A 23,758-nucleotide genomic window follows, 5' to 3' on the forward strand; every position below is an offset into this window, starting at 1 on the left:
AGCCTCCTGAGTAGCTGGTATTACAGGTGCACACCACCACGCCTGGCTAACTTTGTGTTTTTAGTAGAGACAGTGTTTCACCATGTTGCCCAGGCTGGTCTTGAACTCCTAAGTTCAGGCAATCTGGCTGCCTCAGCCTCCCAAAGTGCTGGGATTGCAGGTGTGAGCCACCACGCCCAGCCCGTTGAGCGATATTTCTAGGCTCTTTCTCTGTCACCTCTGGGCTGGCTTGGTCCCTCAGGCTTTATCTGTGTTCCCAGCCTTTATAGCTTCTTGTCCAAATCTTTACTAGATCAGAAAGACTAGAAATGCAGACATAGGTCACTATCATCTAAAACCCCAAGCATAACTCCGTCTATGTAGATTGACTGGATTGGTTAATGTCAGTTTCATTTTCCCATAGCCTAATGTGGGCAAATGAGCCTATTTAATCTTAGAGCCTCCCTTTAAGACCCCATCTCAGTCTGTCTGCCTGCTTCTTAGCTTTTCAAAGATGCCGTCTTCTGATCAAAAACTAGAGACAGGGGCTGGGCATGGGGGCTCACGCCTGTAATCCCAGCACTTTGGGAGGCTGAGATGGGAGGATCACTTGAGGTCAGGAGTTTGAGACCAGCCTGGCCAACATGATGAAACCCTGTCTCTACTAAAAGTATAAAAATTAGCCAGGCATGGTGACAGGTGCCTGTAATCCCAGTTACTCAGGAGGCTGAGGTCGGAGAATCTCTTGAATCTAGAAGGTGGAGGTTGCAGTGAGCCAAGATTGTATCACTGCACTCCAGCCTGGGAGACAGAGTGAGCCGTGGGGGTGGGGGTGGGGGGGTGAGAAAGAAAAAGAACTAGAGGCAGATAGTCAAGGCATTCTATGTAAATGGTACAGGCATTCTTGGCTGTCACCAGGCTCCCTAGAAAGTGAACCAAGTTGGTGTCACTATATTTAGGTTCTTCAGGACCTGTAGAGAATGTAAACATTCTTGTTCTGCAGGGAGAATTTAAAGTCCAGAAAGAGGCTATCTGGACGGTGGCGAACTTTGTAACGGGGGCCACCATGGATCAGCTGATCCAGCTCGTCCATTCTGGGATCCTGGAGCCCCTGGTGAATCTGCTCACAGCCCCAGATGTTAAAATTGTTCTCATCATCCTCGATGTCATCTCTTTCATCCTTGAGGTGAGATGTCCTGAACAGGTTGGTTTGTAAATAGCTGTCTCCAACTGGATGAAGATATTTAATTTGGCTCGTAAAACCCAAGTTGCCTTTGGGAAGCCGAGGCAGGTGGATCACCTGAGGTCGGGAGTTTGAGACCAGCCGGGCCAACACGGTGAAACCTGTCTCCACTAAAAATACAAAAATTAGCTGGTAGTGCATGCCTGCATCCCAGCTACTCAGGAGGCTGAGGTGGGAGAATCGCTTGAATCCAGGAGGCGGAGGTTGCAGTGAGCTGAGATCATGCCACTGTACTCAAGCCAGGGTGACAGAGCCAGACTCTGTCTCAGAACAAAATCCAAGTTGGATTATTTCTGTTCCCCTAATCCCTCCTCCCTCCTCTGTCCACGTGTCCTGTGGATTAACACAAAAAGAGCCATCTTGAAGGACCACTGTCTTCATTTTCTCAAACCAATGTCTATGTGCCAGGTATTTTTTTCAGATGCTCAGACTATGACAGTGCAAAGTCCTTGCTGTGATGGACATTATGTATGAGGAGAGAAACGGAGGACAGATGCATCGGGGAGGGAGCTATGGATAAAGTAAATCAGATAAAGGGGCAGTCACTAATAGCTCAGGTTGGGGAGTGGCTGTAGCTATTTTTATTTATTGAGAGAGAGAGAGGATCTCTGCTCTGTCGCCCAGGTTGGAGTGCTGTGATCTTAGCTCACTGCAGCCTTGATATCCTGGCTCAAGCAATCCTCCACCTCAGCCTCCAGAATCCCTGGCACTACAGTCAGATGCCACCACGCCTGGCCAGTGTTTGTATTTTTAGTAGAGACGGGGTCTTGCTGGCTGTTCTCTAACTCCTGGGCTCAAGTCATCCTCCCGCCTCAGCCTCCCAAAGAGCTAGCATTACAGGTGTGAGCCACCATGCCTGGCCAAGAGGATTGGCTTCTCAGGCGGCTCACACGGTGCTGAGAAGTCACTTGGACATGTGGCCCCTCTCCATCGAGGTGACTGAGTGTCCTCACATCACAGCAATTGCCTTCCTATGGAGCAAGGGGTCTTAAAACAAGGCAAGGGTCTCAGTGTCCTTTGCGACGTGACCTTGGAGGTCACATTATGTCACTTTTATAACATTTTATTGGTTACACAGGTCACCATGATTCATTGAGTGGGGAACTACACAGGTTTTGAGCATCAGGAGTCAGGGATCATCAGGGCAATCCTGGAGGCTAGCTAGATTCATTTGGTTAGGGTCCTTTGCAAAATCACTCTTTTTTGAGCTGGGAGTGATGGCTAATGCCTGTAATCCCAGCACTTTGGGAGGCCGAGGCGTGTGGATCACCCGAGGTCAGGACTTCAAGACAAGCCTGGCAAGCATAGTGAAACCCCATCTCTATAAAACAAAGGAAAAAAAAAAAAAAAAGGAAATTAGCCAAGTGTGGTGGCTAATGCCTGTAATCCCAACTACTCAGGAGTTTGAGGCATGAGAATGATTTGAACCGGGAGGTGGAGGTTGCAGTGAGCTGAGATTATACCACTGCACTCCAGCTTGGACAACAGACCAAGGCTCTGTCTCTGAAAGTAAAAATTTAAAAACAAATATATTTTGAAACAGGATCTCATGCTGTCACCCAGGCTGGAATGCAGCGGTGTAATCTCAGCTCACTGCAGCCCCAACCTCTGGGCTAAGGTTATCCTCCAACCTCAGCCTTCCAAGCAGCTGGGATTACAGGCTTATGCTACCACACCCAGCTAATTTATGTATTTTTAGTAGATATGAGGTCTTGCTATGTTGCCTAGGCTGGTCTTAAACTCCTGGGATCAACTGATCCTCTCACCTTAGCCTACCAAAGTGCTCGGATTATAGGAATGGGCCACTGTGCCCAGCTTAGTTAAGGTCCTTTTATAGGTGACAAAACCATCTGAAAAACTTCAAAGTGACACCAGGAGCTCCCTTTCAAGGCCCACTTTAAGCATCTTTTTAATGTAACTGTCTTGAACAATTTGAGTCAAGACTAGATTTGAAACTCAACCCAATGGCACCCTGCAACTTAGAGCAAACTACACAGATAAAGAATAGATAATTTGGACCAAGTGCAGTGGCTCATGCTTGTAATTACAGCACTTTGGGAGGCAGAGGTGGGCAGATCACCTGAGGACAGGAGCTCAAGACCAGCAGGGCCAACATGGTGAAACCTGCTCTCTACAAAAATATTTTAAAAATTAGCCAGTCATGGTGGTGTGCACCTGCAGTCCCAGCTACTTGGGAGGCTGAGGTAGGAGAATCTCTTGAACCTGAGAGGTGGAGAGTGTAGTGAGCAGAGATTACGCCACTGCACTCTAGCCTGGGTGATAGAGCAAGACTCTCAAAAAAAAAAAGATTTGGGCCAAGTGCAGTGGCTCATGCCTATAATCCAGCACTTTGGGAGGCTGAGGCAAGAGGATCGCTTGAGACCCAGAGTTGGAGGCTAATCTAGGTAATGCGGCAAGATGCTGTCTCTACACAAAATGTTAACAAAATTATGATACCTTCCAAGTCCTTCCTGTGTATCTTCTCGTATTTTTTTTGAGACTGTGTCTCATGCGGTCATCCAGGCTGGAGTGCAGTGGCATAGTCTCGGTCACTGTAACCGCTGCTTCCCATTTCAAGCATTCTTGTGCCTCAACCTCCTGAGTAGCTGGGATTACAGGCACTGCACCATGCCCAGCTACTTTTGCATTTTTAGTAGAGATGGGGTTCTACCATGTTGGCCAGGCTTGTCTTGAACTCCTGACCTCAAGTGATCCACCTGCCTTGGCCTCCCAGAGTGCTGGGATTCCAGCCGTGAGCCACTGTGCCTGGCCCTGTATTTATGATATATGTCTATATATCATGGATACCTGGAATGGGAGGAAGATCATGTAATTTTCAACCAATTTGGGGAAAGCAAAACTGCAGCTACCCCTTCCGGATTAGTAACCTTTGGTCTGCTTCCACTGAGGGCAGCTCCCTTGAGGGCTGGCAGAGGTCCTGCCGGGGGTCTCATGTGCCCTCGCACTTGGTCACAGGCGGCAGAGAAACTGTCTGAGAAGGAAAATGTGTGTCTTCTGGTAGAAGAACTCGGTGGAATTGATAGAATTGAAGCTTTACAACTGCATGAGAACCGTCAGATTAGCCTGTCGGCTTTGAACATCATCGAGAAGCACTTTAGCGAGGTAAGTGACTTAGGAGTGCGAAGGAGTGTCCAGGGGTCCTGGTAGGGCCACCTCTGCAGAGGGTCACCCTGCCAGGGCCTGGGCTGTTGGTTGTGGGAGGTGACTGGGCAGGTGGGCTTCTGTCCTGCCCCATCCTCCAAAGTTAATGTGTTTCCCCTACCCTTGCTGTATCGGGTCACCTTCTTTGCCTGGAAGTTCTTCTAATGCCTTGGGAGCTTGTCCTGCTGCCTCGGGAGCTTGTCCTGCTGCCTCTGGCGTAAAACTTCACTCTACTGGTCTCCTTTTTGGGAGATGTATGGCAGGGGAGGGGATTCGATGCTAACGTGACCTTTTATTTTTTTCAGTTTTTATTTTATTTTTATTTTTGAGATAGTCTCACTCTGTTGCCCAGGCTGGAGGACAGTGGCGTGATCTCGGCTCACTGCAACCTCCGCCTCCCAGATTCAGTGGATCCTTGAGCCTCAGCCACTCCCGTAGCTGGGATTAGAGGGATGTACTGCCACACCTAGCTAATCTTTAGCAGAAACAGGGTTTCCCTATGTTAGCCAGGCTGATCTCAAACTCCTGGTCTCAAATAATCCACCCACCTCGGCGTAATCCCAAAGAGCTGGGATGACGGGCATAAGCCACCATGCCCAGCCCATCTCCACCGCGTTTTTAACTTCCCAAATGGAAACTCCCTATTAACTACAAAGTCCCCAACACACATTTCCCCCAGCCCTTAGTAACTATCATTTTGCTTTCTGTCTCTCTGAACTTGACTATTCTAGGGACATCATGAGTGGAATTGCACAATATCTGTCCTTTGGTGACTGATAGATTTCCACTCGGCATAGTGTCTTCAAGGTTCATCCATGTCATAGCACGCATCCGGATTTCTTTCCTTTTTAAGGCTGAATAATATTTCATTGAATGTATATGCCACATTGTATTTATTCATTCACCTGTGAATCGATAAGTGAGTCTTTTCTACCATTGGCTATGGGGAATACACTGCTATGTATTTATTCATTCACCTGTCAGAGGATATGTGAGTTGCTTCTACTATTTGGCTGTGATGAATACACTGCTATGAACATGGATGTGTTAGCCTGTTAGAGTCCCTGCGTGAATTTTTTTTTTTAAGATGGAGTTTTGCTCTTGTTGCCCAGGCTGGAGTGCGGTAATGCAATCTTGGCTCACCACAATCTCCATCTCTCAGGTTCAAGTGATTCTCCTGCCTCAGCCTCCTGAGTAGCTGGGATTACAGGCATGTGCCACCATGCCCAGCTAATCTTGTATTTTTAGTAGAGAGGGGGTTTCTCCATGTTGGTCAGGCTGGTCTTGAACTGCTGACCTCAGGTGATCCGCCTGCCTTGTCCTCCCAACATGCTGGGATCACAGGTGTGAGCCACCACGACTGGCTGCATTTTTTTTTTCAAGACAGGGTCTTGCTCTGTTGTGCAGGCTGTCAGGCAGTGGCTGTAATGATAGCTCACTGTAGCCTTGACCTCCAGCAATCCTTCCACCTCAGCCTCCCAAGTAGCTGGGACTACAGGCATGCATCACCACACTGGCAGCTAACTTCTATTTTTTTTTTTTTTTTGGTAGAGATGGGATTTCTCTGTGTTGCCCAGATTGGTCTCAAACTCCTGAGCTCAAGCAAGCCACTCCTCTTAGCCTTCCAAAGTGCCGGGACTACAGGCATGTGCTACCACGCCTGGCCCTATTCTTTGGAGTATATACCCAGAAGTGGAATTGCTAGATGATATGGTAATTCCATTATGCATTTGTGAAGAACTACCATGCTCTTTTCCATAGTAGAAGTACCATTTCACGTCCCTACCAAGGATGTACAAGAATTCCAGTTTATCCACACTCTTGCCAACACTTGTTATTTTCTGGGTGTTTTGGTAGTAGCTATCCTCATGGGTATAAAGTAGTATCTCATTGTGGTTTGATTTTCAGTCATATCAGATACTTTTATATGAGGAAGGCAACCTCATATTTATTACATGACCAGATAAACATTTATTACATGACCAGATAAAAGTCAGTGAAGTTGATGAAGTTGATGTATAGTATATCTGAGTGAGAGGCAACAAGAAGATACTGGGGAAGGGAGGAAAAAGGGTGGGGGGCCCTCCTTGTGGTGAACTGATAGAACCTTCTCAGATGAGCTGCCAGTATACCCCATGGATGGGGCAGTGCTATGTGAAGGCCTGCTAGCTGACCAACAGAAAAAGGCAGGGTGACGGGCTGACACTAAGCTGTCAAAGGTGACTTATCAGCAAAATACAGGACTATACAATCAATATGACCTGATCATATTGATTGTATGCTGGTGGATGCTGTGGTTAGCTGGGGCAGTTAATCTTGATTTGGGACAACAGAGGATGCTCTTGGCTGGGAGCAGTGACTCATGTCTGTAATTGGGATTACACTTTAGGAGGCTGAAGCAGACTGATCACTTGAGGGTCAGGAGTTTGAGACCAGCCTGGCCAACATGGTGAAACCCTGTCTCTACTAAAAATACAAAATTAGCTTGGCGTGGTGGTGCATGAGTGTAATCCCAGCTACTCAGGAGGCTGAGGCAGGAGAATCGCTTTAACCTGGGAGGCGGACGTTGCAGTGAGCCAAGATCGCACCATTGCACTCCAGCCTGGGCGGCGGACAGAGCAAAACTTCATCTTAAACAAAACAAAACAAAACAAAACAAAACCTCAAGTCAGGTGCGGTGGCTCACGCCTGTAATTGCAACACTTTGGGAGACTAGGTGGGTGGATTGCATGAGCCCAGAAGTTCGAGACCAGCCTGGGCAAGATAGCATGAACCCATCTCTACAAAAAATAAAAAAAATTAGCCAGGCGTAATGGCATGTGCCTGTATTCCCAGTTACTCAGGAGGCTGAAACAGGAGGACTGCTTGATCCCGGGAGATGGAGGCTGCAATGAGTTGTGATTGTGCCACTGCATTCTAACCTGGGCAACAGAGCAACACTGTCTCAAAAAACTAAAAAAAAGATGACCTAGAATGGTGATAATGGTTATAAGCATCTTCTAGGTTAAGGGTTCCTATGAAAACCTCGTAAAAAAGAGACTTGGCCGGGCAAGGTGGTTCATGGTTGTAATCCCAGCACTTCGGGAGGCCAAGGGGGTGGATCACCTAAGGTCAGGAGTTTGAGACCAGCCTGGCCAACATGGCAAAACCCCACCTCTACTGAAAATACAAAAATTAGCTGGACATGATGATGCACGCCTGTGATCCCAGCTACTCAGGAGGCTGAGACAAGAGAATTGCTTGAACCCAGGAGGCAGAGGTTGCAGCGAGCTGAGATCACTCCACTGCACTCCAGCCTTAGGTGACAGAGGAAGGCTCTGTCTCAAAAAAAAAAAAAAAAAAAAAAAAAAAAGACTCCTCTCTCAAAGGGGGTTGAATCCCTGGGGCTTATCCAAGAACTCTAGGTTAAAGACTTCTCATCTAGAAATAGTAGCTATTCCCATCGTTTCCTTACTCATTGTCAGGATGGTGTTCTAGTATATCATAACTGCATTTAAAAACAAGCTAGTCACAAAAGGACAAATGTGTGATTCCACTTACATGTGGTACCTAGAGTCGTCAAATTTGTAGAGACAATGGTGGTTGCCAGGTGCAGGGCGGAGGAGGAAATGAGGAGTGATTTAATACAGTGATCCCCAGCTTTTTAAATTTATTTATTTTGAGACAGAGTCTCACTCTGTCGCCGAGGCTGGAGTACAGTGACACGATCTCGGCTCACTGCAACCTCCACCTCCCAGGTTCAGGCAATTCTCCTGCCTCAGCCTCCTGAGTTGCTGGGATTACAGGCACGTGCCACCATGCCCAGCTAGTTTTTGTATTTTTAGTAGAGACAGGGTTTCACCATGTTGGTCAGGCTAGTCTCGAACTCCTGACCTCATGATCCACCTGACTCGGCCTCCCAAAGTGCTGGGATTACAGGTGTGAGCCACCGTGCCTGACCTGATCCCCAGCCTTTTTAACACTAGGGACCAGTTTTTATGGAAGACAAATTTTCCACTGACTTTGGGGTTAGGGGATGGTTTCCAGAAGAGCATTATATTTATTGTGTACTTTATTTCTATGATTACATGGTAATATATAATAAAATAATTACACAACTCATCATAATGTAGAATTGGTGGGAGCCCTAAGCTTTTTTCCTGCAACTAGATGGTCCCATCTGGGCGTGACGGGAGACCGTGACAGATCAGGAGGCATTAGATTCTCATAAGGAGTGGGCAACCTACATCTCTCTCAGGCACAGTTCACAATAGGGTTCATACTCCTATGAGAATCTAATGCTGCTGCTGATCTGACAGGAGGTGGAGCTCAGGCGGTCATGCGAGCCATGGGCAGTGGCTGTAAATACAGAGGAATCTTTTTTTGCTGCCCTGCTGCTCACCTCCTGCTGTGTGGCCCAGTTCCTAACAGGCCAGGGACAGGAGGTTGGGGACCCCTGATTTAATAGATGCTAAGCTTCAGTTGTACAAGGTGAAACAGTTCTGGAGGTGGGTGGTGGTGGTGGTGGTGGTTGCTCAATGTGACTGTGTTTAATTGCTACTGAGGTGAATGTACTTAATTAATTCAATGTGAATGTACTTGATGGCTTAGACATGGTGAAGAGGGTGGATTTTGTTACAAGGTGCGTTTTGTCAAATGTGCAGTGATGATGTGCTGAGAATCCTGGAGGTATAACAGTTTTTGTTCTCTCCTGAAGGAAGAAGATGAGAGCCTAATGTTAATGAGCCAAGTCGTAGACCAAGATTGTGAATTTATAAATTGTGACTGCTTAGCAAAAAAATAGCCAAGCTCCCTTACTCCTAACCCAACAACCCAATGCCAGTGGATAACCTCTTTAAGAAGCAGCAGCCCTGTATCTTAGTGTAACCCAAATGTAAAGCTTTTAAACTTAACGTTAATAAAATGTTCAGCATGTACACCTTTCTCTATCTGAACTTCAGATAAACCACTTGCATCTTAAAGCCATGTGGAATTCATCTCCTAAGAACATTTGTTTAGGCTGGGTATAGCTCCTCATGCCTGTAATCTCAGCGCTTTGGGAGGCCAAGGCAGGTGGATCATCTGAGGTCAGGAGTTCAAGAACAGCTTGCATAACATAGTGAAATCCTGTTGCTACTAAAAAGACATAAAATTTGCTGGGAGTGGTGGTGTGTACCCATAATCCCAGCTACTCAGGAGGCTGAGGCAGGTGAATCACTTGAACCCGGGAGGCAGAGGTTGCAGTGAACCAAGATTGTGCCATTGCACTCCAGCCTGGGCAACAAGAGTGAAACTGTCTCAAAAAAATAAAAATAAACATTTGCTTAGTAATTGGCTTTTAAAAGATCTTAAAGCAATACCTTCAAGCAGTAGAATGGTCTTATAACTATCTGGACAGACTTTGTTTTTATTTTTTTATTTTTTTCTTTTTTAAGATGGAGTTTCACTCTTGTCACCCAGGCTGGAGTGCAGTGGTATGATCTCAGCTCACTGCAACCTCCGTCTCCCAGGTTCAAGCGATTCTTCTACCTCAGCCTCCCGAATAGCTGGGACTATAGGCACCTGCCACCACACCCAGCTAATTTTTGTATTTTTAGTAAAAGAGATGAGGTTTTGGCCAGGCATGGTGGCTCACACCTGTAATCCAAGCACTTTGGAGGCCAAGGCGGGCAGATCACCTGAGGTCAGGAGTTTGAGACCAGCCTGACCAACATAGTGAAACCCCGTTTTCAAAAAAAAAAAGAGATGGGATTTCACCACGTTGACCAGGCTGGTCTTGAACTCCTGATCTCCAGTGATCCACATGCTTCAGCTTCCCAGAGTGCTGAGATTATAGGTGTGAGCCACCGCGCCTGACCTCTGGACAGACTTTGACTTGAGGATACCATATCATTGGTTCTTGGTGCTGCAGGGATAGTGTTACTGGCTTGCTTTCCTTTGGCAATTAACACCCTGACACTGATAAGATCAAAGATGATCATCTGTAGAAATTCAATCTCTGTTATCCTTCCTAGAAAGTTCAAGAGAGAATGTGTGTGTGTGGATTTAAGCCATCATCTATAGTTCAGGACAGTGCCACCACACACAGCTAACTTTTTAAAGAATTCTGTAGAGATGGGGCCTCACTATGTTGTCCAGGTTAGTCTTGAACTCCTGGCCTCGAGCTATCCCCTCCCCTTGGCCTCCCAAAGTGCTGGGTTTATAGATATGAGCCACTGCACCCCGCCTACATTTTATATTTGAACGATGACTTTCTTATATACTTTGTTTTCATAACTTAAATTAACTTTGATACAATGTACGCATTTTATAGAGCTAAAGAGATTTAAACAAGGGAGGACCCAGCCTGCCTCTTCCACCCTGCTCCACCTTACCCAACCCCCGAGGCCAGAAGTTTCTACTCTTTGATCTATTTATTCTAGTCTATGCTTTCATAATTCTAAACATCATGCTTTCGCTACATTTAAAGATGATGCTCAAATTTACAGAAGAGATACCTGGGTTTTTTGTTTGTTTGAGATGGGAGTCTCGCTCTGTTGCCCAGGCTGGAGTGCAGTGGCATGATCTTGGCTCACTGCAACCTCCACCTCCTGGGTTCAAGGAATCCTCTGTCTCAGCCTCCTAAGTAGCTGCGATTACAGGCATCTGCCACCATACCCGGCTAATTTTTTTTGTATTTTTAGTAGAGACAGGGTTTCACCATCTTAGCCAGGCTGGTCTGGAACTCCTGACCTCATGATCCACCTGCCTCGGCCTTCCAAAGTGCTGGGATTACACGCATGGGCCACTGTGCCTGGCTGAGACACCCTTTTTTAAAATAGCACCTGCCTGTCTTCCTATCATATATACCTAATTTTTGTTAGCTTGATGTCAGGTTTTGTCATAATTATGTAAATTATATTCAGAAGTGTGTTTTCCTTGGAATTAATCCACATCTTCACTCATATCTTTGTTTTCCTTGGGCTTACCTCATGCCAAATGCTTTGCTACAAGTGTAAACCTCCTGCTGAATGTAATACATCAGTAATCTACCAACATGCTTGTCATCCACACCGGCTGTAAAGCTCTCTGTTTACTCCAGCCTGGAATAGTTACCCCCATCCTCTGGTACATGTCTGTTGTCCTGGGATCGGCTTTTACCAACATCCTGGAGGCTCCACTCACTTTTCCTGGGTCTGTTTTCCTGTTTCCTGGATCTCATGCCTGCCTTCACTTGTTTTTCCTCTTTATTTTAGAGCCAAGGTCTCACTCTGTTGCCCTGGCTGGAGTGCACTGGCACCATCACAGCTCAGCTCACTGCAGCCTTGAGCTACTGCGCTAAAGCAATCCTCCTGCCTCAGCCTCCTAAGTAGCTGCATCATAGGTGTGTACCACTATGCCCCGCTGATTGTTTAATTTAATTAATTTGGCTTTAAAATTTTTAATTTGGTTTTGGGAAGCCACGGCAAGAGGATTGCTTGAGCCAGGGAGTTCAAGGCTACAGTGAGCAATGATGGTGCCACTGCACTCCAGCCGGGACTACAGAGTGAGACCTTGTCTCTAAATGAGAAAACAAGTGAAGGTAGGCATGGGATCCAGGAAACAAGAAGCTGATCTTGAATTCCTGGGATCAAGCAGTCCTCCTGCCTTGGCTTCTCAAAGTGCTAGGATTACAGGCATGAGCTACTGTGACCCACTGGCTTTTAATATGGGTGTATCTTGCTTCTGAGAGAAGGTACATGGGAGGTTAAATTTCAGACACTGCTCATCTGAAAACGTACTTTATTTTTTATTTTTTTTGACAGTCTCACTCTGTCACCCAGGCTGGAGTGCAATGGTGTGATCTTGGCTCACTGTAACCTCCGCTTCCCAGGTTCAAGAGATTCTCCTGCCTCAGCCTCCCAAATAGCTGGATTACAGGCACCCACCACCATGCCTGGCTATTTTTTGTATTTTTAGTAGAGTCGGGGTTTCACCATGTTGGCCAGGCTGGTCTTGAACTCCTGACCTCAATGGGGTTACAGGCGTGAGCCACTGTGTCCGGCCTTGAAAACGTGTACTTAGCTTTGACTCCTGGTTGTTAACCAAGCTTCAGAGAGTGTTCTCGACCAGAAACTATGACCTTCAGAATGTTGCAAGCATTGATCAATATCTTCTAGTTTTCAGTGTTGGGTTCAAAGCCTTCTTCTCTGATCACCAATTATTTTGTGCATGACTCTCTTCCCCTGTCTCAGCTTCACTGACTGAAGTTTGTAGGTTGTGTCTCCAGTATTCTTAAATGTGCTGTCCTGAATAGAAACCTATTTTCTCTATCCAAGTATGAGCCTTGCAATCTAGAAATTATGTTCTTTGGTGTTTGTTTGCTGTCGTTGTTGAGATGGAGTTTCAGTCTTGTTGCCGGGGCTGGAGTGCAATGGTGCGATCTCGGCTCACTGCAACCTCTACCTTTTGGGTTCAAGTGATTCTCCTGCCTCAGCCTCCAGAGTAGCTGGGATTACAGGCATGGGCCACCACGCCCGGCTAATTTTGTATTTTTAGTAGAGTCGGGGGTTTCTCCATGTTGGTCAGGCTGGTATCGAACTTCTGACCTGCTGATCTGCCTGCCTCGGCCTCCTAAAGTGCTGTGCTGGGATTATAGGCTTGAGCCACCACACCCGGCCCATCCTTTACTTTTTTTTTTTTTTTAAAGAGCTTGGCATGGTGGCTCAGGCTTATAATTCTAGCACTTTGGGAGGCTGAGGTGGGAAGATCCCTTGAGTCCAGGAGTTTGAGACCGGCCTGGGCAACATAGTGAGATGCCCATCTCTAAAAAGCAAAGAAAAAAAAATAGAGTTATCTCCCTTGCCATCACTGTTTTTTCCACTGAAATGGATTCTCTAATTTTCTGTCTCATTCTCTATTTTCCTTCTTTATTTTTTACTTTCTGGGGTATTTATTCCACTTCGCCTTATTTCCTCTTCCAGGCTTTTCATTTCTGCAGTCACTTAATTGGAGACATTTTGTTTGCACAGGTTTCCCTTGTCAAGCCTCCTTCATTAATGCAAGATCCTATCTGTGCTATCCACTCTAGCTGTTTGTGCACTGATTCTTGGATGGGGGGGTGTCTGTCTGTTTTTAGTTTGGTGTGCCCACGGCAAAGGCCTCCATCAAATGTCCGATGTCCTTGGATCTCTGCTTATAATAGAAAGGTCCTTGGGCTGATTGGAGCCGTGAGAGGGGCCTGTCATTGGTGGACATCTGCTAGGTGACTGCATAGGAATCTGGCCCTTCCAACAAGTGATCCCAACAGTCAGAGCTGCAGACGTTATTTATTTATTGAGACAAAGTCTCACTCTGTCACCCAGGCTGGAGTGCGTGGCACAATCTCAGCTCACTGCAACCTCCACCTCCCGGGTTCAAGTGATTCTCCTACCTCAGCCTCCCAAGTAGCTAGGATTACAGGTGTGTGCCACCACGCCTGGCTAATTTTTGTATTTTTAGTAGAGATGGGGTTTCACCATGTTGGCCAGGCTGGTCTTGAATTCCTGACCTGAAGTGATCGAACTGCCTCGGCCCCCCAAAGTGCTGGGATTACAGGCGTGAGCCACCATGCCTGGCCCAGAGCTGCAGATCTTTATTCACGGACTGTTTAGTTTTCCTGCAGAGGAATCCTTCAACCATTCATTTGTGAGACCTATGCTTCCCTCCTTCCATTCTCTGGGCAGGGCACAGGAACAAGGTCAGATTGTTTATTTTTGAGACGGAGTCACGCTTTGTCGCTCAGCTGGAGTGCAATGGCGAGATCTTGGCTCACTGCAACCTCCCAGGTTCAAGCGATTCTCCTGCCTCAGCCTCCTGAGTAGCTGAGATTACAGGCATGCACCACTATGCCTGTAATCTAATTTTTGTATTAGTAGAGAGGGGGTTTTACTATGTTGGCCAGGCTGGTCTCGAACTCCTGACCTCAAGTGATCTATTCGCCTCAGCCTCCCAAAGTGCTGGGATTACAGGCATGAACCACTGTACCTGGCCAAGGTCAGGCTGTTCAGTGGGCAAAACACTCACTTTTCTCAGAGTTGCTCCCTCAGATATTGTCCTCCCCAAGTCCAGAGTCATTACACCCGCCCTCCCAGGGACCCGCCAAGCTTTCAGGCTGGAGGCTAAAAATCCAATAAAATTGTTTCAGGTTACATTAGTAGAGAGTTCAGGATAGAAAGCAAATGAATGTCAAGAGCTAGATGTGCTTTAAAGTTCTTTAAAGTGGGTGGTGGTGCACCCATGTCAAAGATAAGGAAACACAGCTGGGCGTGGTGGTGTGTGTGTGTGTGGTCCCAGCTACTAAGGAGGTGGAAGAATCGCTTGAGGCCAGGAGTTTGAGATCAGCTGCAGGCATCATAGCCAGATCCCACCTCTTCAAAAAACTTTAAAAATTAGCCAGATAAGGCAGTACACACCTGTGGTCCTGGCTACTTGGGAGGCTGATGTGGGAGGATCACTTGAGCCCATGAGGTTGAGGCGGCTGTGAGCCATGATCCTGCCGCTGCACTCCAGCCTGGGCAGCAGAGCCAGACCCCATCTCTAAAAAAATAAAAATAAAAAGGTGCCAGGCGTGGTGGCTCATGCCTGTAATCCTAGCACTTTGGGAGGCCGAGGTGGGCAGATCACAAGGTCAGGAGTTTGACGAGCCAGTCTGGCCAATATGGTGAAACCCCCCTGTCTCTATGAAAAATACAAAATTAGTTGGTGTGTGCCTGTAGTCTAGGCTACTCGGGAGGCTGAGGCAGAAGAATCACTTGAACCCGGCAGGTAGAGGTCGAAGTGAGCCGAGATTGTGCCACTGCACTCCAGCCTGGGTGACAAAGCAAGACTCTGTCTCAATAAATAAATAAAAATAATAAGGGAACAAGTCCCAAAGTGCTGAAGATGAGCACCAAGTAATGGCAGGGCCAGGATTCACTCTGCTGGTCTGGAAGCCCATGTTTTGTGCGTGTTTGGGGGAATGGGGGTTTTGCTCTGTGAGAGACACTAACCCCCTATCCCCACATCCCTCAGAATGCTGGCTATTGCCACTTGCCTGAGAATCATCCAAGAAAATGGCAAAAATGCAGAATTCTTGACTGGGTGTGGTGGCTCACTCCTGTAATCCCAGCACTTTGGGAGGCTGAGGCGGGCGGATTGCGAGGTCAAGAGATCGAGACCATCCTGGCCAACACAGTGAAACCCTGTCTCTACTAAAAATACAAAAATTAGCTGGGCATGGTGGCATACACCTGTAGTCCCAGCTACTCGGGAGGCTGAGGCAGGAGAATTGCTTGAACCCGGGAGGCAGAGGTTGCAGTGAGCTGAGATTGTGCCACTGCACTCCAGCCTGGTGCGTGGCAACAGAGCGAGACTCTGTCTCAAGAGAAAAAAAAAACATAATTCTTGCACCTCAAACAGACGCTGTGGGGTAGGACCTAAATATCAATGTGTTTAACCAGCTTCCCAGGGGCATGAGAGGCAAATACTAAAGCAGATGTTCTTGCCCTTAAGAGGTTTAGATTCTAGTTAGGGAGACAGACAATACACCAATGTATGGTAAGTCGGGTTCCAGGAAGAAAGCAGAATCAGAAAACATGGCAAGGGTGGTGTTTAGACTTGGTGCTAAGCCAGTGGTCCCCTTTTTGACACCACAGACTGGTTTTGTGGAAGACGATTTTTCCACGGATGGCAGGGTGGGGTAGGGTGGAATGGTTTTGGGATGATTCAAGCACATCCCATTTGTTGTGTACTTTATTATTACGTTGTGATAGATAATAAAACAATTCTATAACTCACCATCACATAGAATCCACAGGAGCCCTAAGTTTGTTTTCCTGCAACTAGATGGTCCCATCTGGGGGTGATGGGAGACAGTGACAGATCATCAGGCCTTAGATTCTCATAAGGAGGCTGGGCATGATGGCTCATGCCTGTAATCCCAGCACTTTGGGAGGCCGAGGTAGGTGGATCACCTGAGGTCGAGAGTTCAAGACCAGCCTGGCCAACATGGAGAAACCCCCTCTCTACTAAAAATGCCCCCCCCCCCAAAAAAAAAGTGCTGAGCATGATGGCATGAGCTTGTAGTCCCAGCTACTCAGGAGGCTCAGGCACTAGAATTGCTTGAACCCGGGAGGTGGAGGTTGCAGTGAGATGAGGTCGCGCTGGTACCCTCCAGCCTTTTGTGACTCTGTCTCAAAAAATTCCGCGGAGCGTGCAGCGTAGATCCCTCGCATGCACAGTTCACAATAGGGTTCTCTCTCATGAGAATGTAATGCCGCCGCTGATCTGATAGGAGACGGAGCTCAGCTTTGCTCACCTGCTGATCACCTCCTGCTGTGTGGCCCAGTTCCCGTCAGGCTATGGTCTGGTCTGGGGGTTGGGGACTGCTGTGCTAAAGACAAGGCTGGCCTGGAAGGAGGTGAAGAAGGTAGTCTTGCAGATCCCCAGGAAAGGCAACCCAGGCAGAGGAGACACTGGGGCCAGGGCACAGAGGTGAGAGCTGGCTCCAAGTGTGTGAGCAGTAGGCTCCAGGGCTGGAGTGAAGTGGGGTATGAGAGGCTGAGGCTGGAGAGAGTGTCAGGTCACAACTGGGGGCCTTGTAAGCTGAGATGTGGGCTTCAAATTTTATTCTAAATATTAAGGGAGGCCAGGTGCAGTGGCTCGTGCCTGTAATCCCAGCACTTTGGGAGGCTGAGGTGGGTGGATCACTTGAGTCCAGGAGTTTGTATCCAACCTGGCCAACATGGTAAAACCCCATTTCTACTAAAAATGCAATAATTAGCCTGGAGTCATGGTGCGCACCTGTAATCCCAGCTATTTGGGAGGCTGAGGTATGACAATCACTTGAACCTGGGAAGTGGAGGGTGCAGTTAGCTGAGACTGTGCCACTGCACTGCAGCCTGGGTGACAGAGCAAGACACCATTTCAAAAACAAAAAAATACAGGAAAACACAGGAGCATTTGCAGTAGGGAGTGACAGTCCCTAACAGTTTATAAGGGTCTCTCTCTCTCTCTCTGACTGTTGTGGATGGCTGGAGTGGAAGCAGAAGGAGCAGTTAGGAGACTGTTGGAACCATCACAGACTGAGTGAGAAAAGGAGGATCAGACTGGATGGAAGTGATGTTGGCGCCAGTCTTGCACAAACAGCCTGCAGAGCTGCTGGTTTGTTCCAGCTTCAAAGGACAAGCCGCTATGACATTCATTGTTTATGCCTTCTTCTTTTAGAGACAGGGTATCGCTCTGTTGCCCAGGCTGGAGTACAGTGGTGCAGTCACAGCTTACTGTAGCCTCAATCTTCTGGTCTTAAGCAATCCTTCTGCCTCAGATTCCTGAGTAACTGGGACCACAGGGGCATGCCACCATATCAGGCTAATTTTTTTTTTTTTTTTTTTTTTTTGCTTTTTATAGAGATAGGTCTTGCTATGTTGTCCAGGCTGGTCTTGAACTTCTGACCTTGAACAATACTCTGGCCTCAGCCTCCCAAAGTGCTGGGATTACAGGCATGAGCCACCATGCTCAGACTCATATTTCTTTCTCTCAATTCTAGGTCTAACCAAACTTCAAAGCAGAAGTTTTCCTGTAGGTCACTGGGCTGAAAGAAAATACTGGGAACACATGTCTTGCAAGAGAGGGGTTGTCTCCAGTGGCATTCCTGCAGCCTTGGCCAGACAAAGAGCTTTGGGTGGGTTTAGCCAGCATCTCCTAAACATAGGTGACTTTTGGTCCCCTTCACTTTTCGTCTTCATGTAACACTTATGAATGCAGAACGTTCTTCAGAAAAAGATGTGTGGGCAATGGTCAAAAGGAAAGTAATTAGGCCAGGTGCAGAGTCTCATGCCTGTAATCCCAGCACTTTGGGAGGCTGAGGCGGGCTGATCACCGAAGGTCAGGAGTTCGAGACCAGCCTGGTCAACATGGTGAAATCCTGTCTCTACTAAAAATACAAAAATTAGCCTGGTGTGATGGTGCATACCTGTAATTCCAGCTACTCAGAAGGCTGAGGCAGGAGAATTGCTTGAACCCGGGAGTGGAGGTTGCAGCGAGTGAAGTCATGCCACTGTATTGCAGCCTGGGTGACAGAAAGACTCTGTCTCAAAAAGAAAAAGTAACTGGGACGGAAGGGACCTAGAAATGTAGATTAGGTGCCAGGCAGTGTGGTCATGGATATGAGATATGTTGAAAGAGGGATTAAACTGGGCGAGGCAATGTGCACCTGTAATCAGTATATTCGTCTGTTTTGGCATTGCTATAAAATACTTGAGACTGTGTGGTTTATAAAGAAAAGAGGTTTGGCCGGGTGCGGTGGCTCATGCCCGTAATCCTAGCACTTTGGGAGGCTGAGGCGGGAGAATCACAAGGTGAGGAGATCGAGACCAGCCTGACCAACATGGTGAAACCACATCTCTATTAAAAATATAAAAGTTAGCCGGGCGTGGTGTCAGGTGCCTGTAATCCCAGCTACTTGGAAGGCTGGCGCAGGAGAATCACTTGAACTAGTGGGGCGGAGATTGCAGTGAGCCGAGATCACGCCACTGCACTCCAGCCTGGCAACAGAGTGAGACTCCATTCAAAAAAAAAAAAAAGAGGTTTCATTGGCTCATGGTTCTGCAGACTGCACAGGAAGCATGGCTGGGGAGGCCTCAGGAAACTCACAATCATGGCAGAAGGGGAAGGGGAAGCAGGCACATCTTACTTGGCCAGAGCAGAGGGAAGAGAGAGAAGAGGGGGGTGCTACCCACTTTTAAATAACCAGATCTCAAGACAACGCACTGTGATGAGAACAGCAAGGGGGAAATCTGCCTCCATGATCCAGGCCCCACCTCCAACACTGGGGATTACTATTTGACATGAGATTTGGTCAGAGACACGAATCCAAACCCTATCACCCAGCTACCCCGGAAGCTGAAGCTGGAGCATCCCTTGAGCCCAGGAGTTCAAGTCCAGCCTAGACAATCTAGCAAGACCCTGTCCCTAAGGGATTGGACTTGGTTTGCACAAGTTGAGTGTAGAGATTAGATCAAACTAAATTTTGGCTCAAAAGTGTCACCAAAACATCATGCCCAAAGCAAGTCTTTGGTGGCCTTTGATACATGGAGAGAAAAGGGTGTTTGGGTGTTGGTCTAAAATACTGTTGGCAAACAGTTCATATGTACCAACTGCTCATTTAGTGATAGAACAAGTCTATGATTTAGTGGACATAGGGGCCTGCAATCAGTATCTTCATCTCCTTCTGAGGCGATTATCTGTCTATTGTTGAGGGGTATGATGGGGGCAGGGGCACTCCTGAGGGGCTCTGCCATCTCACATGAAGATGGGGGCACCTGGGAGATTCCAGTTCCTCGTTCCTCATCAGTTCAGGATGTCCTAGGTGGCAGATCTTTGGCCAAGCATACTCTCCTCTTTCTCTGAGATTTTTTTTTTTTTTGAGACAGAGTTTCACTCTGTTGCCAGGCTGGAGTGTAGTGGCACGATCTCGGCTCATTGCAACCTCTGCCTCCCGGGTTCAAGTGATTCTCCTGCCTCAGCCTCCCGAAAAGCTGGGACTACTGGCACGTGCCACCACACCCATCTAACTTTTGTATTTTTAGTACAGACGGGGTTTCACCATGTTAGCCAGGATGGTCTTGATCTCCTGACCTCGTGATTTGCCCGCCTCGGCCTCCCAAAGTGCTGGGATTACAGGCGTCAGCCACCGTGCCTGGCTGACTTTTTTTTTGAGACAAGGCTTCACTCTGTTGCCCAAGCTGGAGTGCACTGGCACAATCTCAGCTCACTGCAACCTCTGCCTCCCAGGTTCAAGTGATCCTTCCGCCTCGGCTTCCCTAGTAGCTGGGACTACAGCTGTGTACTACCACACCCGGCTAATTCTTGTAGTTTTAGTAGACAGGGTTTCGCCATGTTGACCAGGCTAGTCTCAAAACTCCTGACCTCAGGTGGTTCTCCTGCCTTGGCCTCCCAAAGTGCTGGGATTACAGGTGTGAGTAACCAGGCCCGGTCTGAGACTTTGAATCTTAGACCCGGGGCTGGGGACAGAAGAAACAGCTCATGTGTCTTTGATGACTCCAGTGGCAAGCCCTGCAGTCGACGTTTCCAGTGGCTGCCTGCATCCTGCCTCTCCAGGCCTCCTCTTTGGTCTTATGTGCTCTTGGATTCTCTCTCAAATTCTTTTTTTTTTTTTTGAGACAGCGTCTTGCTCTGTCGTCCAGGCTGGGGTGCAGTGGCGAGATCTCAACTCACTGCAACCTCTACTCCCAGCTTCAAGGGATTCTCCTGCTTCAGCCTCCTAATTGGGATTATAGGCGTGAGCCACCACACCTGGCTAATTTTTGTACTTTTAGTAGAGATGGGGTTTCTCCATGTTCGTCAGGCTGGTCTCAAACTCCTGAACTCAGGTGATCCGCCTGCCTCAGCCTCCCAAAGTGCTGGGATTACAGGCGTGAACCACCGTACCCGGCTCAAATTCTTTTTAAGTAGCCAGAGTGGGTTCCTCTTGCTTGCAACTGAAGGCTCTTAAGCACATGAGTAGAAAATGACACCACAAGGCCGGGCGCGGTGGCTCAAGCCTGTAATCCCAGCACTTTGGGAGGCCGAGGCGGGTGGATCATGAGGTCAAGAGATCGAGACCATCCTGGTCAACATGGTGAAACCCCGTCTCTACTAAAAATACAAAAAATTAGCTGGGCATGGTGGTGCGTGCCTGTAATCCCAGCTACTCAGGAGGCTGAGGCAGGAGAATTGCCTGAACCCAGGAGGCGGAGGTTGCGGTGAGCCAAGATTGCGCCATTGCACTCCAGCCTGGGTAACATGAGTGAAACTCCGTCTCAAAAAAAAAAAAAAAAAAAAGAAAATGACACCACAGCTCCAGCCATTATTTAAATCTAAAAGATCTATTATGTCTCATTCTGTCAAGACAGAGACATTATATAACATTTGAATTTTTAAATATGTTAAATATATAATAGTAATACACAAAATATATAACATTATGTAACATGAATTTTTAAAATATGTTAAATATGTAATATTAGTTATACACAAAATATATATTAGGCCAGGCATGGTGGCTCATGCCTGTAATCTCAGCACTTTGGGAGACTGAGGTGGGAGGATTACTTGAGGCCAGGAGTTCAAGACCAGCCTGGGCAACAGAGTACAACCCTATCTCTATAAAGATAAAAAATTAGCCAGGCATGGTGGTGAGCATCTGTAGCCCCAGCTACCCAGGAGGCTGAAATGGAAGGATCACTTGAACCCAGGAGTTCAGGGTTCCAGTGAGCTGCAATTACACCACTGCACTCCAGCCTGGGCAACAAAGTGAGACTCTGTCTCAAAATAGATATATATATTATACATATATGTGTAATAGATATCTATATAAATATATATATCTATATGATATATAAAAATATAATATATATAAATTTATAGTGTATATATAAAATATATAGAAAATACATTACAAATTTAAAAATTAACAGAAAAAATGTATATATAAATTCAAACTAGAAAAACGCAAACATAAAAATGTTTGTGACTTCGCAACATGTTTTCCCCCATTCGTAGACCGTAGTTGAAGGGAGGCAGAAAGGTGAGATGGTATGCAAAGATATGTCTTTGAGAAAAAAAAGTTTTCATTTAAAAAGCTGGAAGCCCATCGAGCTTAGTTACTGTTGTCCAAGTGATTTAACCTTGTTGGCTCAAAATACTGTCAACCTCTTTTTTTTTTTTTCTTCTCTCTCAATTAACTATTCTTTGCTAAAATTGCATGACAAAGGAGCCTTTGTAGTTTGAAGATACTGATACCAGCTTGCCTAGCAAGGTTTAAAAAAAGGAGCAGTTTGCCTTTTGTACATGGTCTGGGTGCAGAGATGGTGTTAGTCACCTTCTGGCTGGGGGCCTACGTGCTTAGACTCAGGGAGTTGGGATGACTGGTGAGGCAACAAAGAGAGGAAGGAAGGCGTGAGTGGCTGTAGGTCAGCTTACAGTGTGAACACTGAACTAAAACAACTTTGACCTTTTGCATTTGCCCAGAAATTGTCATGCACCATTGAAAAATGCAATTCTCAGCCAGGCACAGTGGCTCACACCAGTAATCCCAGAACTTTGGGAGGCCAAGGCGGGTGGATCACCTGAAGTCAGGAGTTCAATACCAGCTTGGCCAACATAGTGAGACCCCATCTCTGCTAAAAATACAAAATTAGCTGGGCATGGTGGCGCATGCCTGTAATCCCAGCTACTCAGGAGGCCAGGCTGGAGAATCGCTTGAACCTGGGAGGTGGAGGTTGCAGTGAGCTGAGATGGCGTCACTGCACTCCAGCCTGGGCAACAAGAGTGAAACTCTGTCTCAAAAAAAAAAAGCAATTCTCTTGGTTAGCCATGCACACTGTGTAACTTATCTGACTTCTCTGCTGTTTGTTCCTGAACCGGGTTGTATTAATGAGATACATTGTAAGGCAGCGCAGGTTGCTTCGAGGCATGAAAGAGAGAATAATTTGGTTTGGAGCCATGAACCTGGGGTCAGTCCTACTCTTTTTCTAAATAACCTAAGCCTGGACATGTCATGTAATTTCTCTGTTAAGTGCCTCGTCTGTGGATTCTTTTCTGTGAATTCCTTTGGGCTTCAGTTTTTTTCGTCTGTAAAAGAAGGGGTTCAAATGTCAAACGAGGTGGTGCAAAAATGGTTATCCTCAATTTCCAAGTAAAGAAACTGGAACTCATAAGGTTAGCCAACTTGTGCTTCATCTTTCAGTAAAGTGGCAGACAGGGAATCACTAATAACTAATTCAAAGCCTCATGAATTAGTTATTTGCTATATAACAAATTTCCCAGAAACTTAACAGCTAAAAAAAAAAAATTACTATACACAGCTTCTGTAAGGAAAGAATCTGGGGACAGTATAGGTGGTTCTGGCTCAAGGTCTTTTATGAGGTTGGATTTAAGTTGTCAGCAAGAAGTGTGATTTCATCCGAAGGCTCAGCTGGGAGAGGACCTACTTATAATTGTAGCATGTGATGGTTAGAGGGTTTCAGTTTCTCAGTGGCTGATGGCTGGGGATTTCAGTTCCCTACCACATAGGCTCTTCCCCTTGGGCTTCCTGAATCTCAAATGACAGGAAAATTTGCTTCTCTCAAAGCAAGTGATCAGGGAGAGAGAGAGAGAGTGAGTGTGTGTGTGTGTGTGTGTGTGTGTGTGTGTGTACATGGAAGAGAGAATGTTCAAGACAGAAGCCACAGTCCTTTATGACGTAATCTTAGAAGTGGCATACAGGGCCAGGCACGGTGGCTCACACCTGTAATCCCAGCACTTTGAGAGGCTGAGGTGGGCACATCACTTGAGGCCAGGAGCTTGAGACCAGCCTGGTAAATAAGATGAAACCCTGTCTCTACTAAAAAACTACAAAAATAAGCCAGGCGTGGT

General features: G+C 46.9%; 1 protein-coding gene across 1 annotated transcript in view; it reads left to right on the forward strand.

Moving 5' to 3' along the window:
* Positions 1 to 9,467, forward strand: part of KPNA7 (karyopherin subunit alpha 7) — a 34,076-nt gene extending 24,609 nt beyond the window's left edge. Inside the window, exons 8-10 of the mRNA XM_032266538.1 lie at positions 983 to 1,165; positions 4,199 to 4,345; positions 9,081 to 9,467. Coding sequence (XP_032122429.1) covers positions 983 to 1,165; positions 4,199 to 4,345; positions 9,081 to 9,167 — 417 coding nt within the window. The 3' untranslated portion in view covers positions 9,168 to 9,467. The remainder of the gene's footprint in view (positions 1 to 982; positions 1,166 to 4,198; positions 4,346 to 9,080) is intronic.
* The last annotated feature ends 14,291 nt before the right edge of the window (positions 9,468 to 23,758 follow it).

Source organism: Sapajus apella, unplaced genomic scaffold (genome assembly GCF_009761245.1).
Source record: "Sapajus apella isolate SASKATOON/1434 unplaced genomic scaffold, GSC_monkey_1.0 scaffold159, whole genome shotgun sequence".
Lineage (NCBI taxonomy): Eukaryota > Metazoa > Chordata > Mammalia > Primates > Cebidae > Sapajus > Sapajus apella.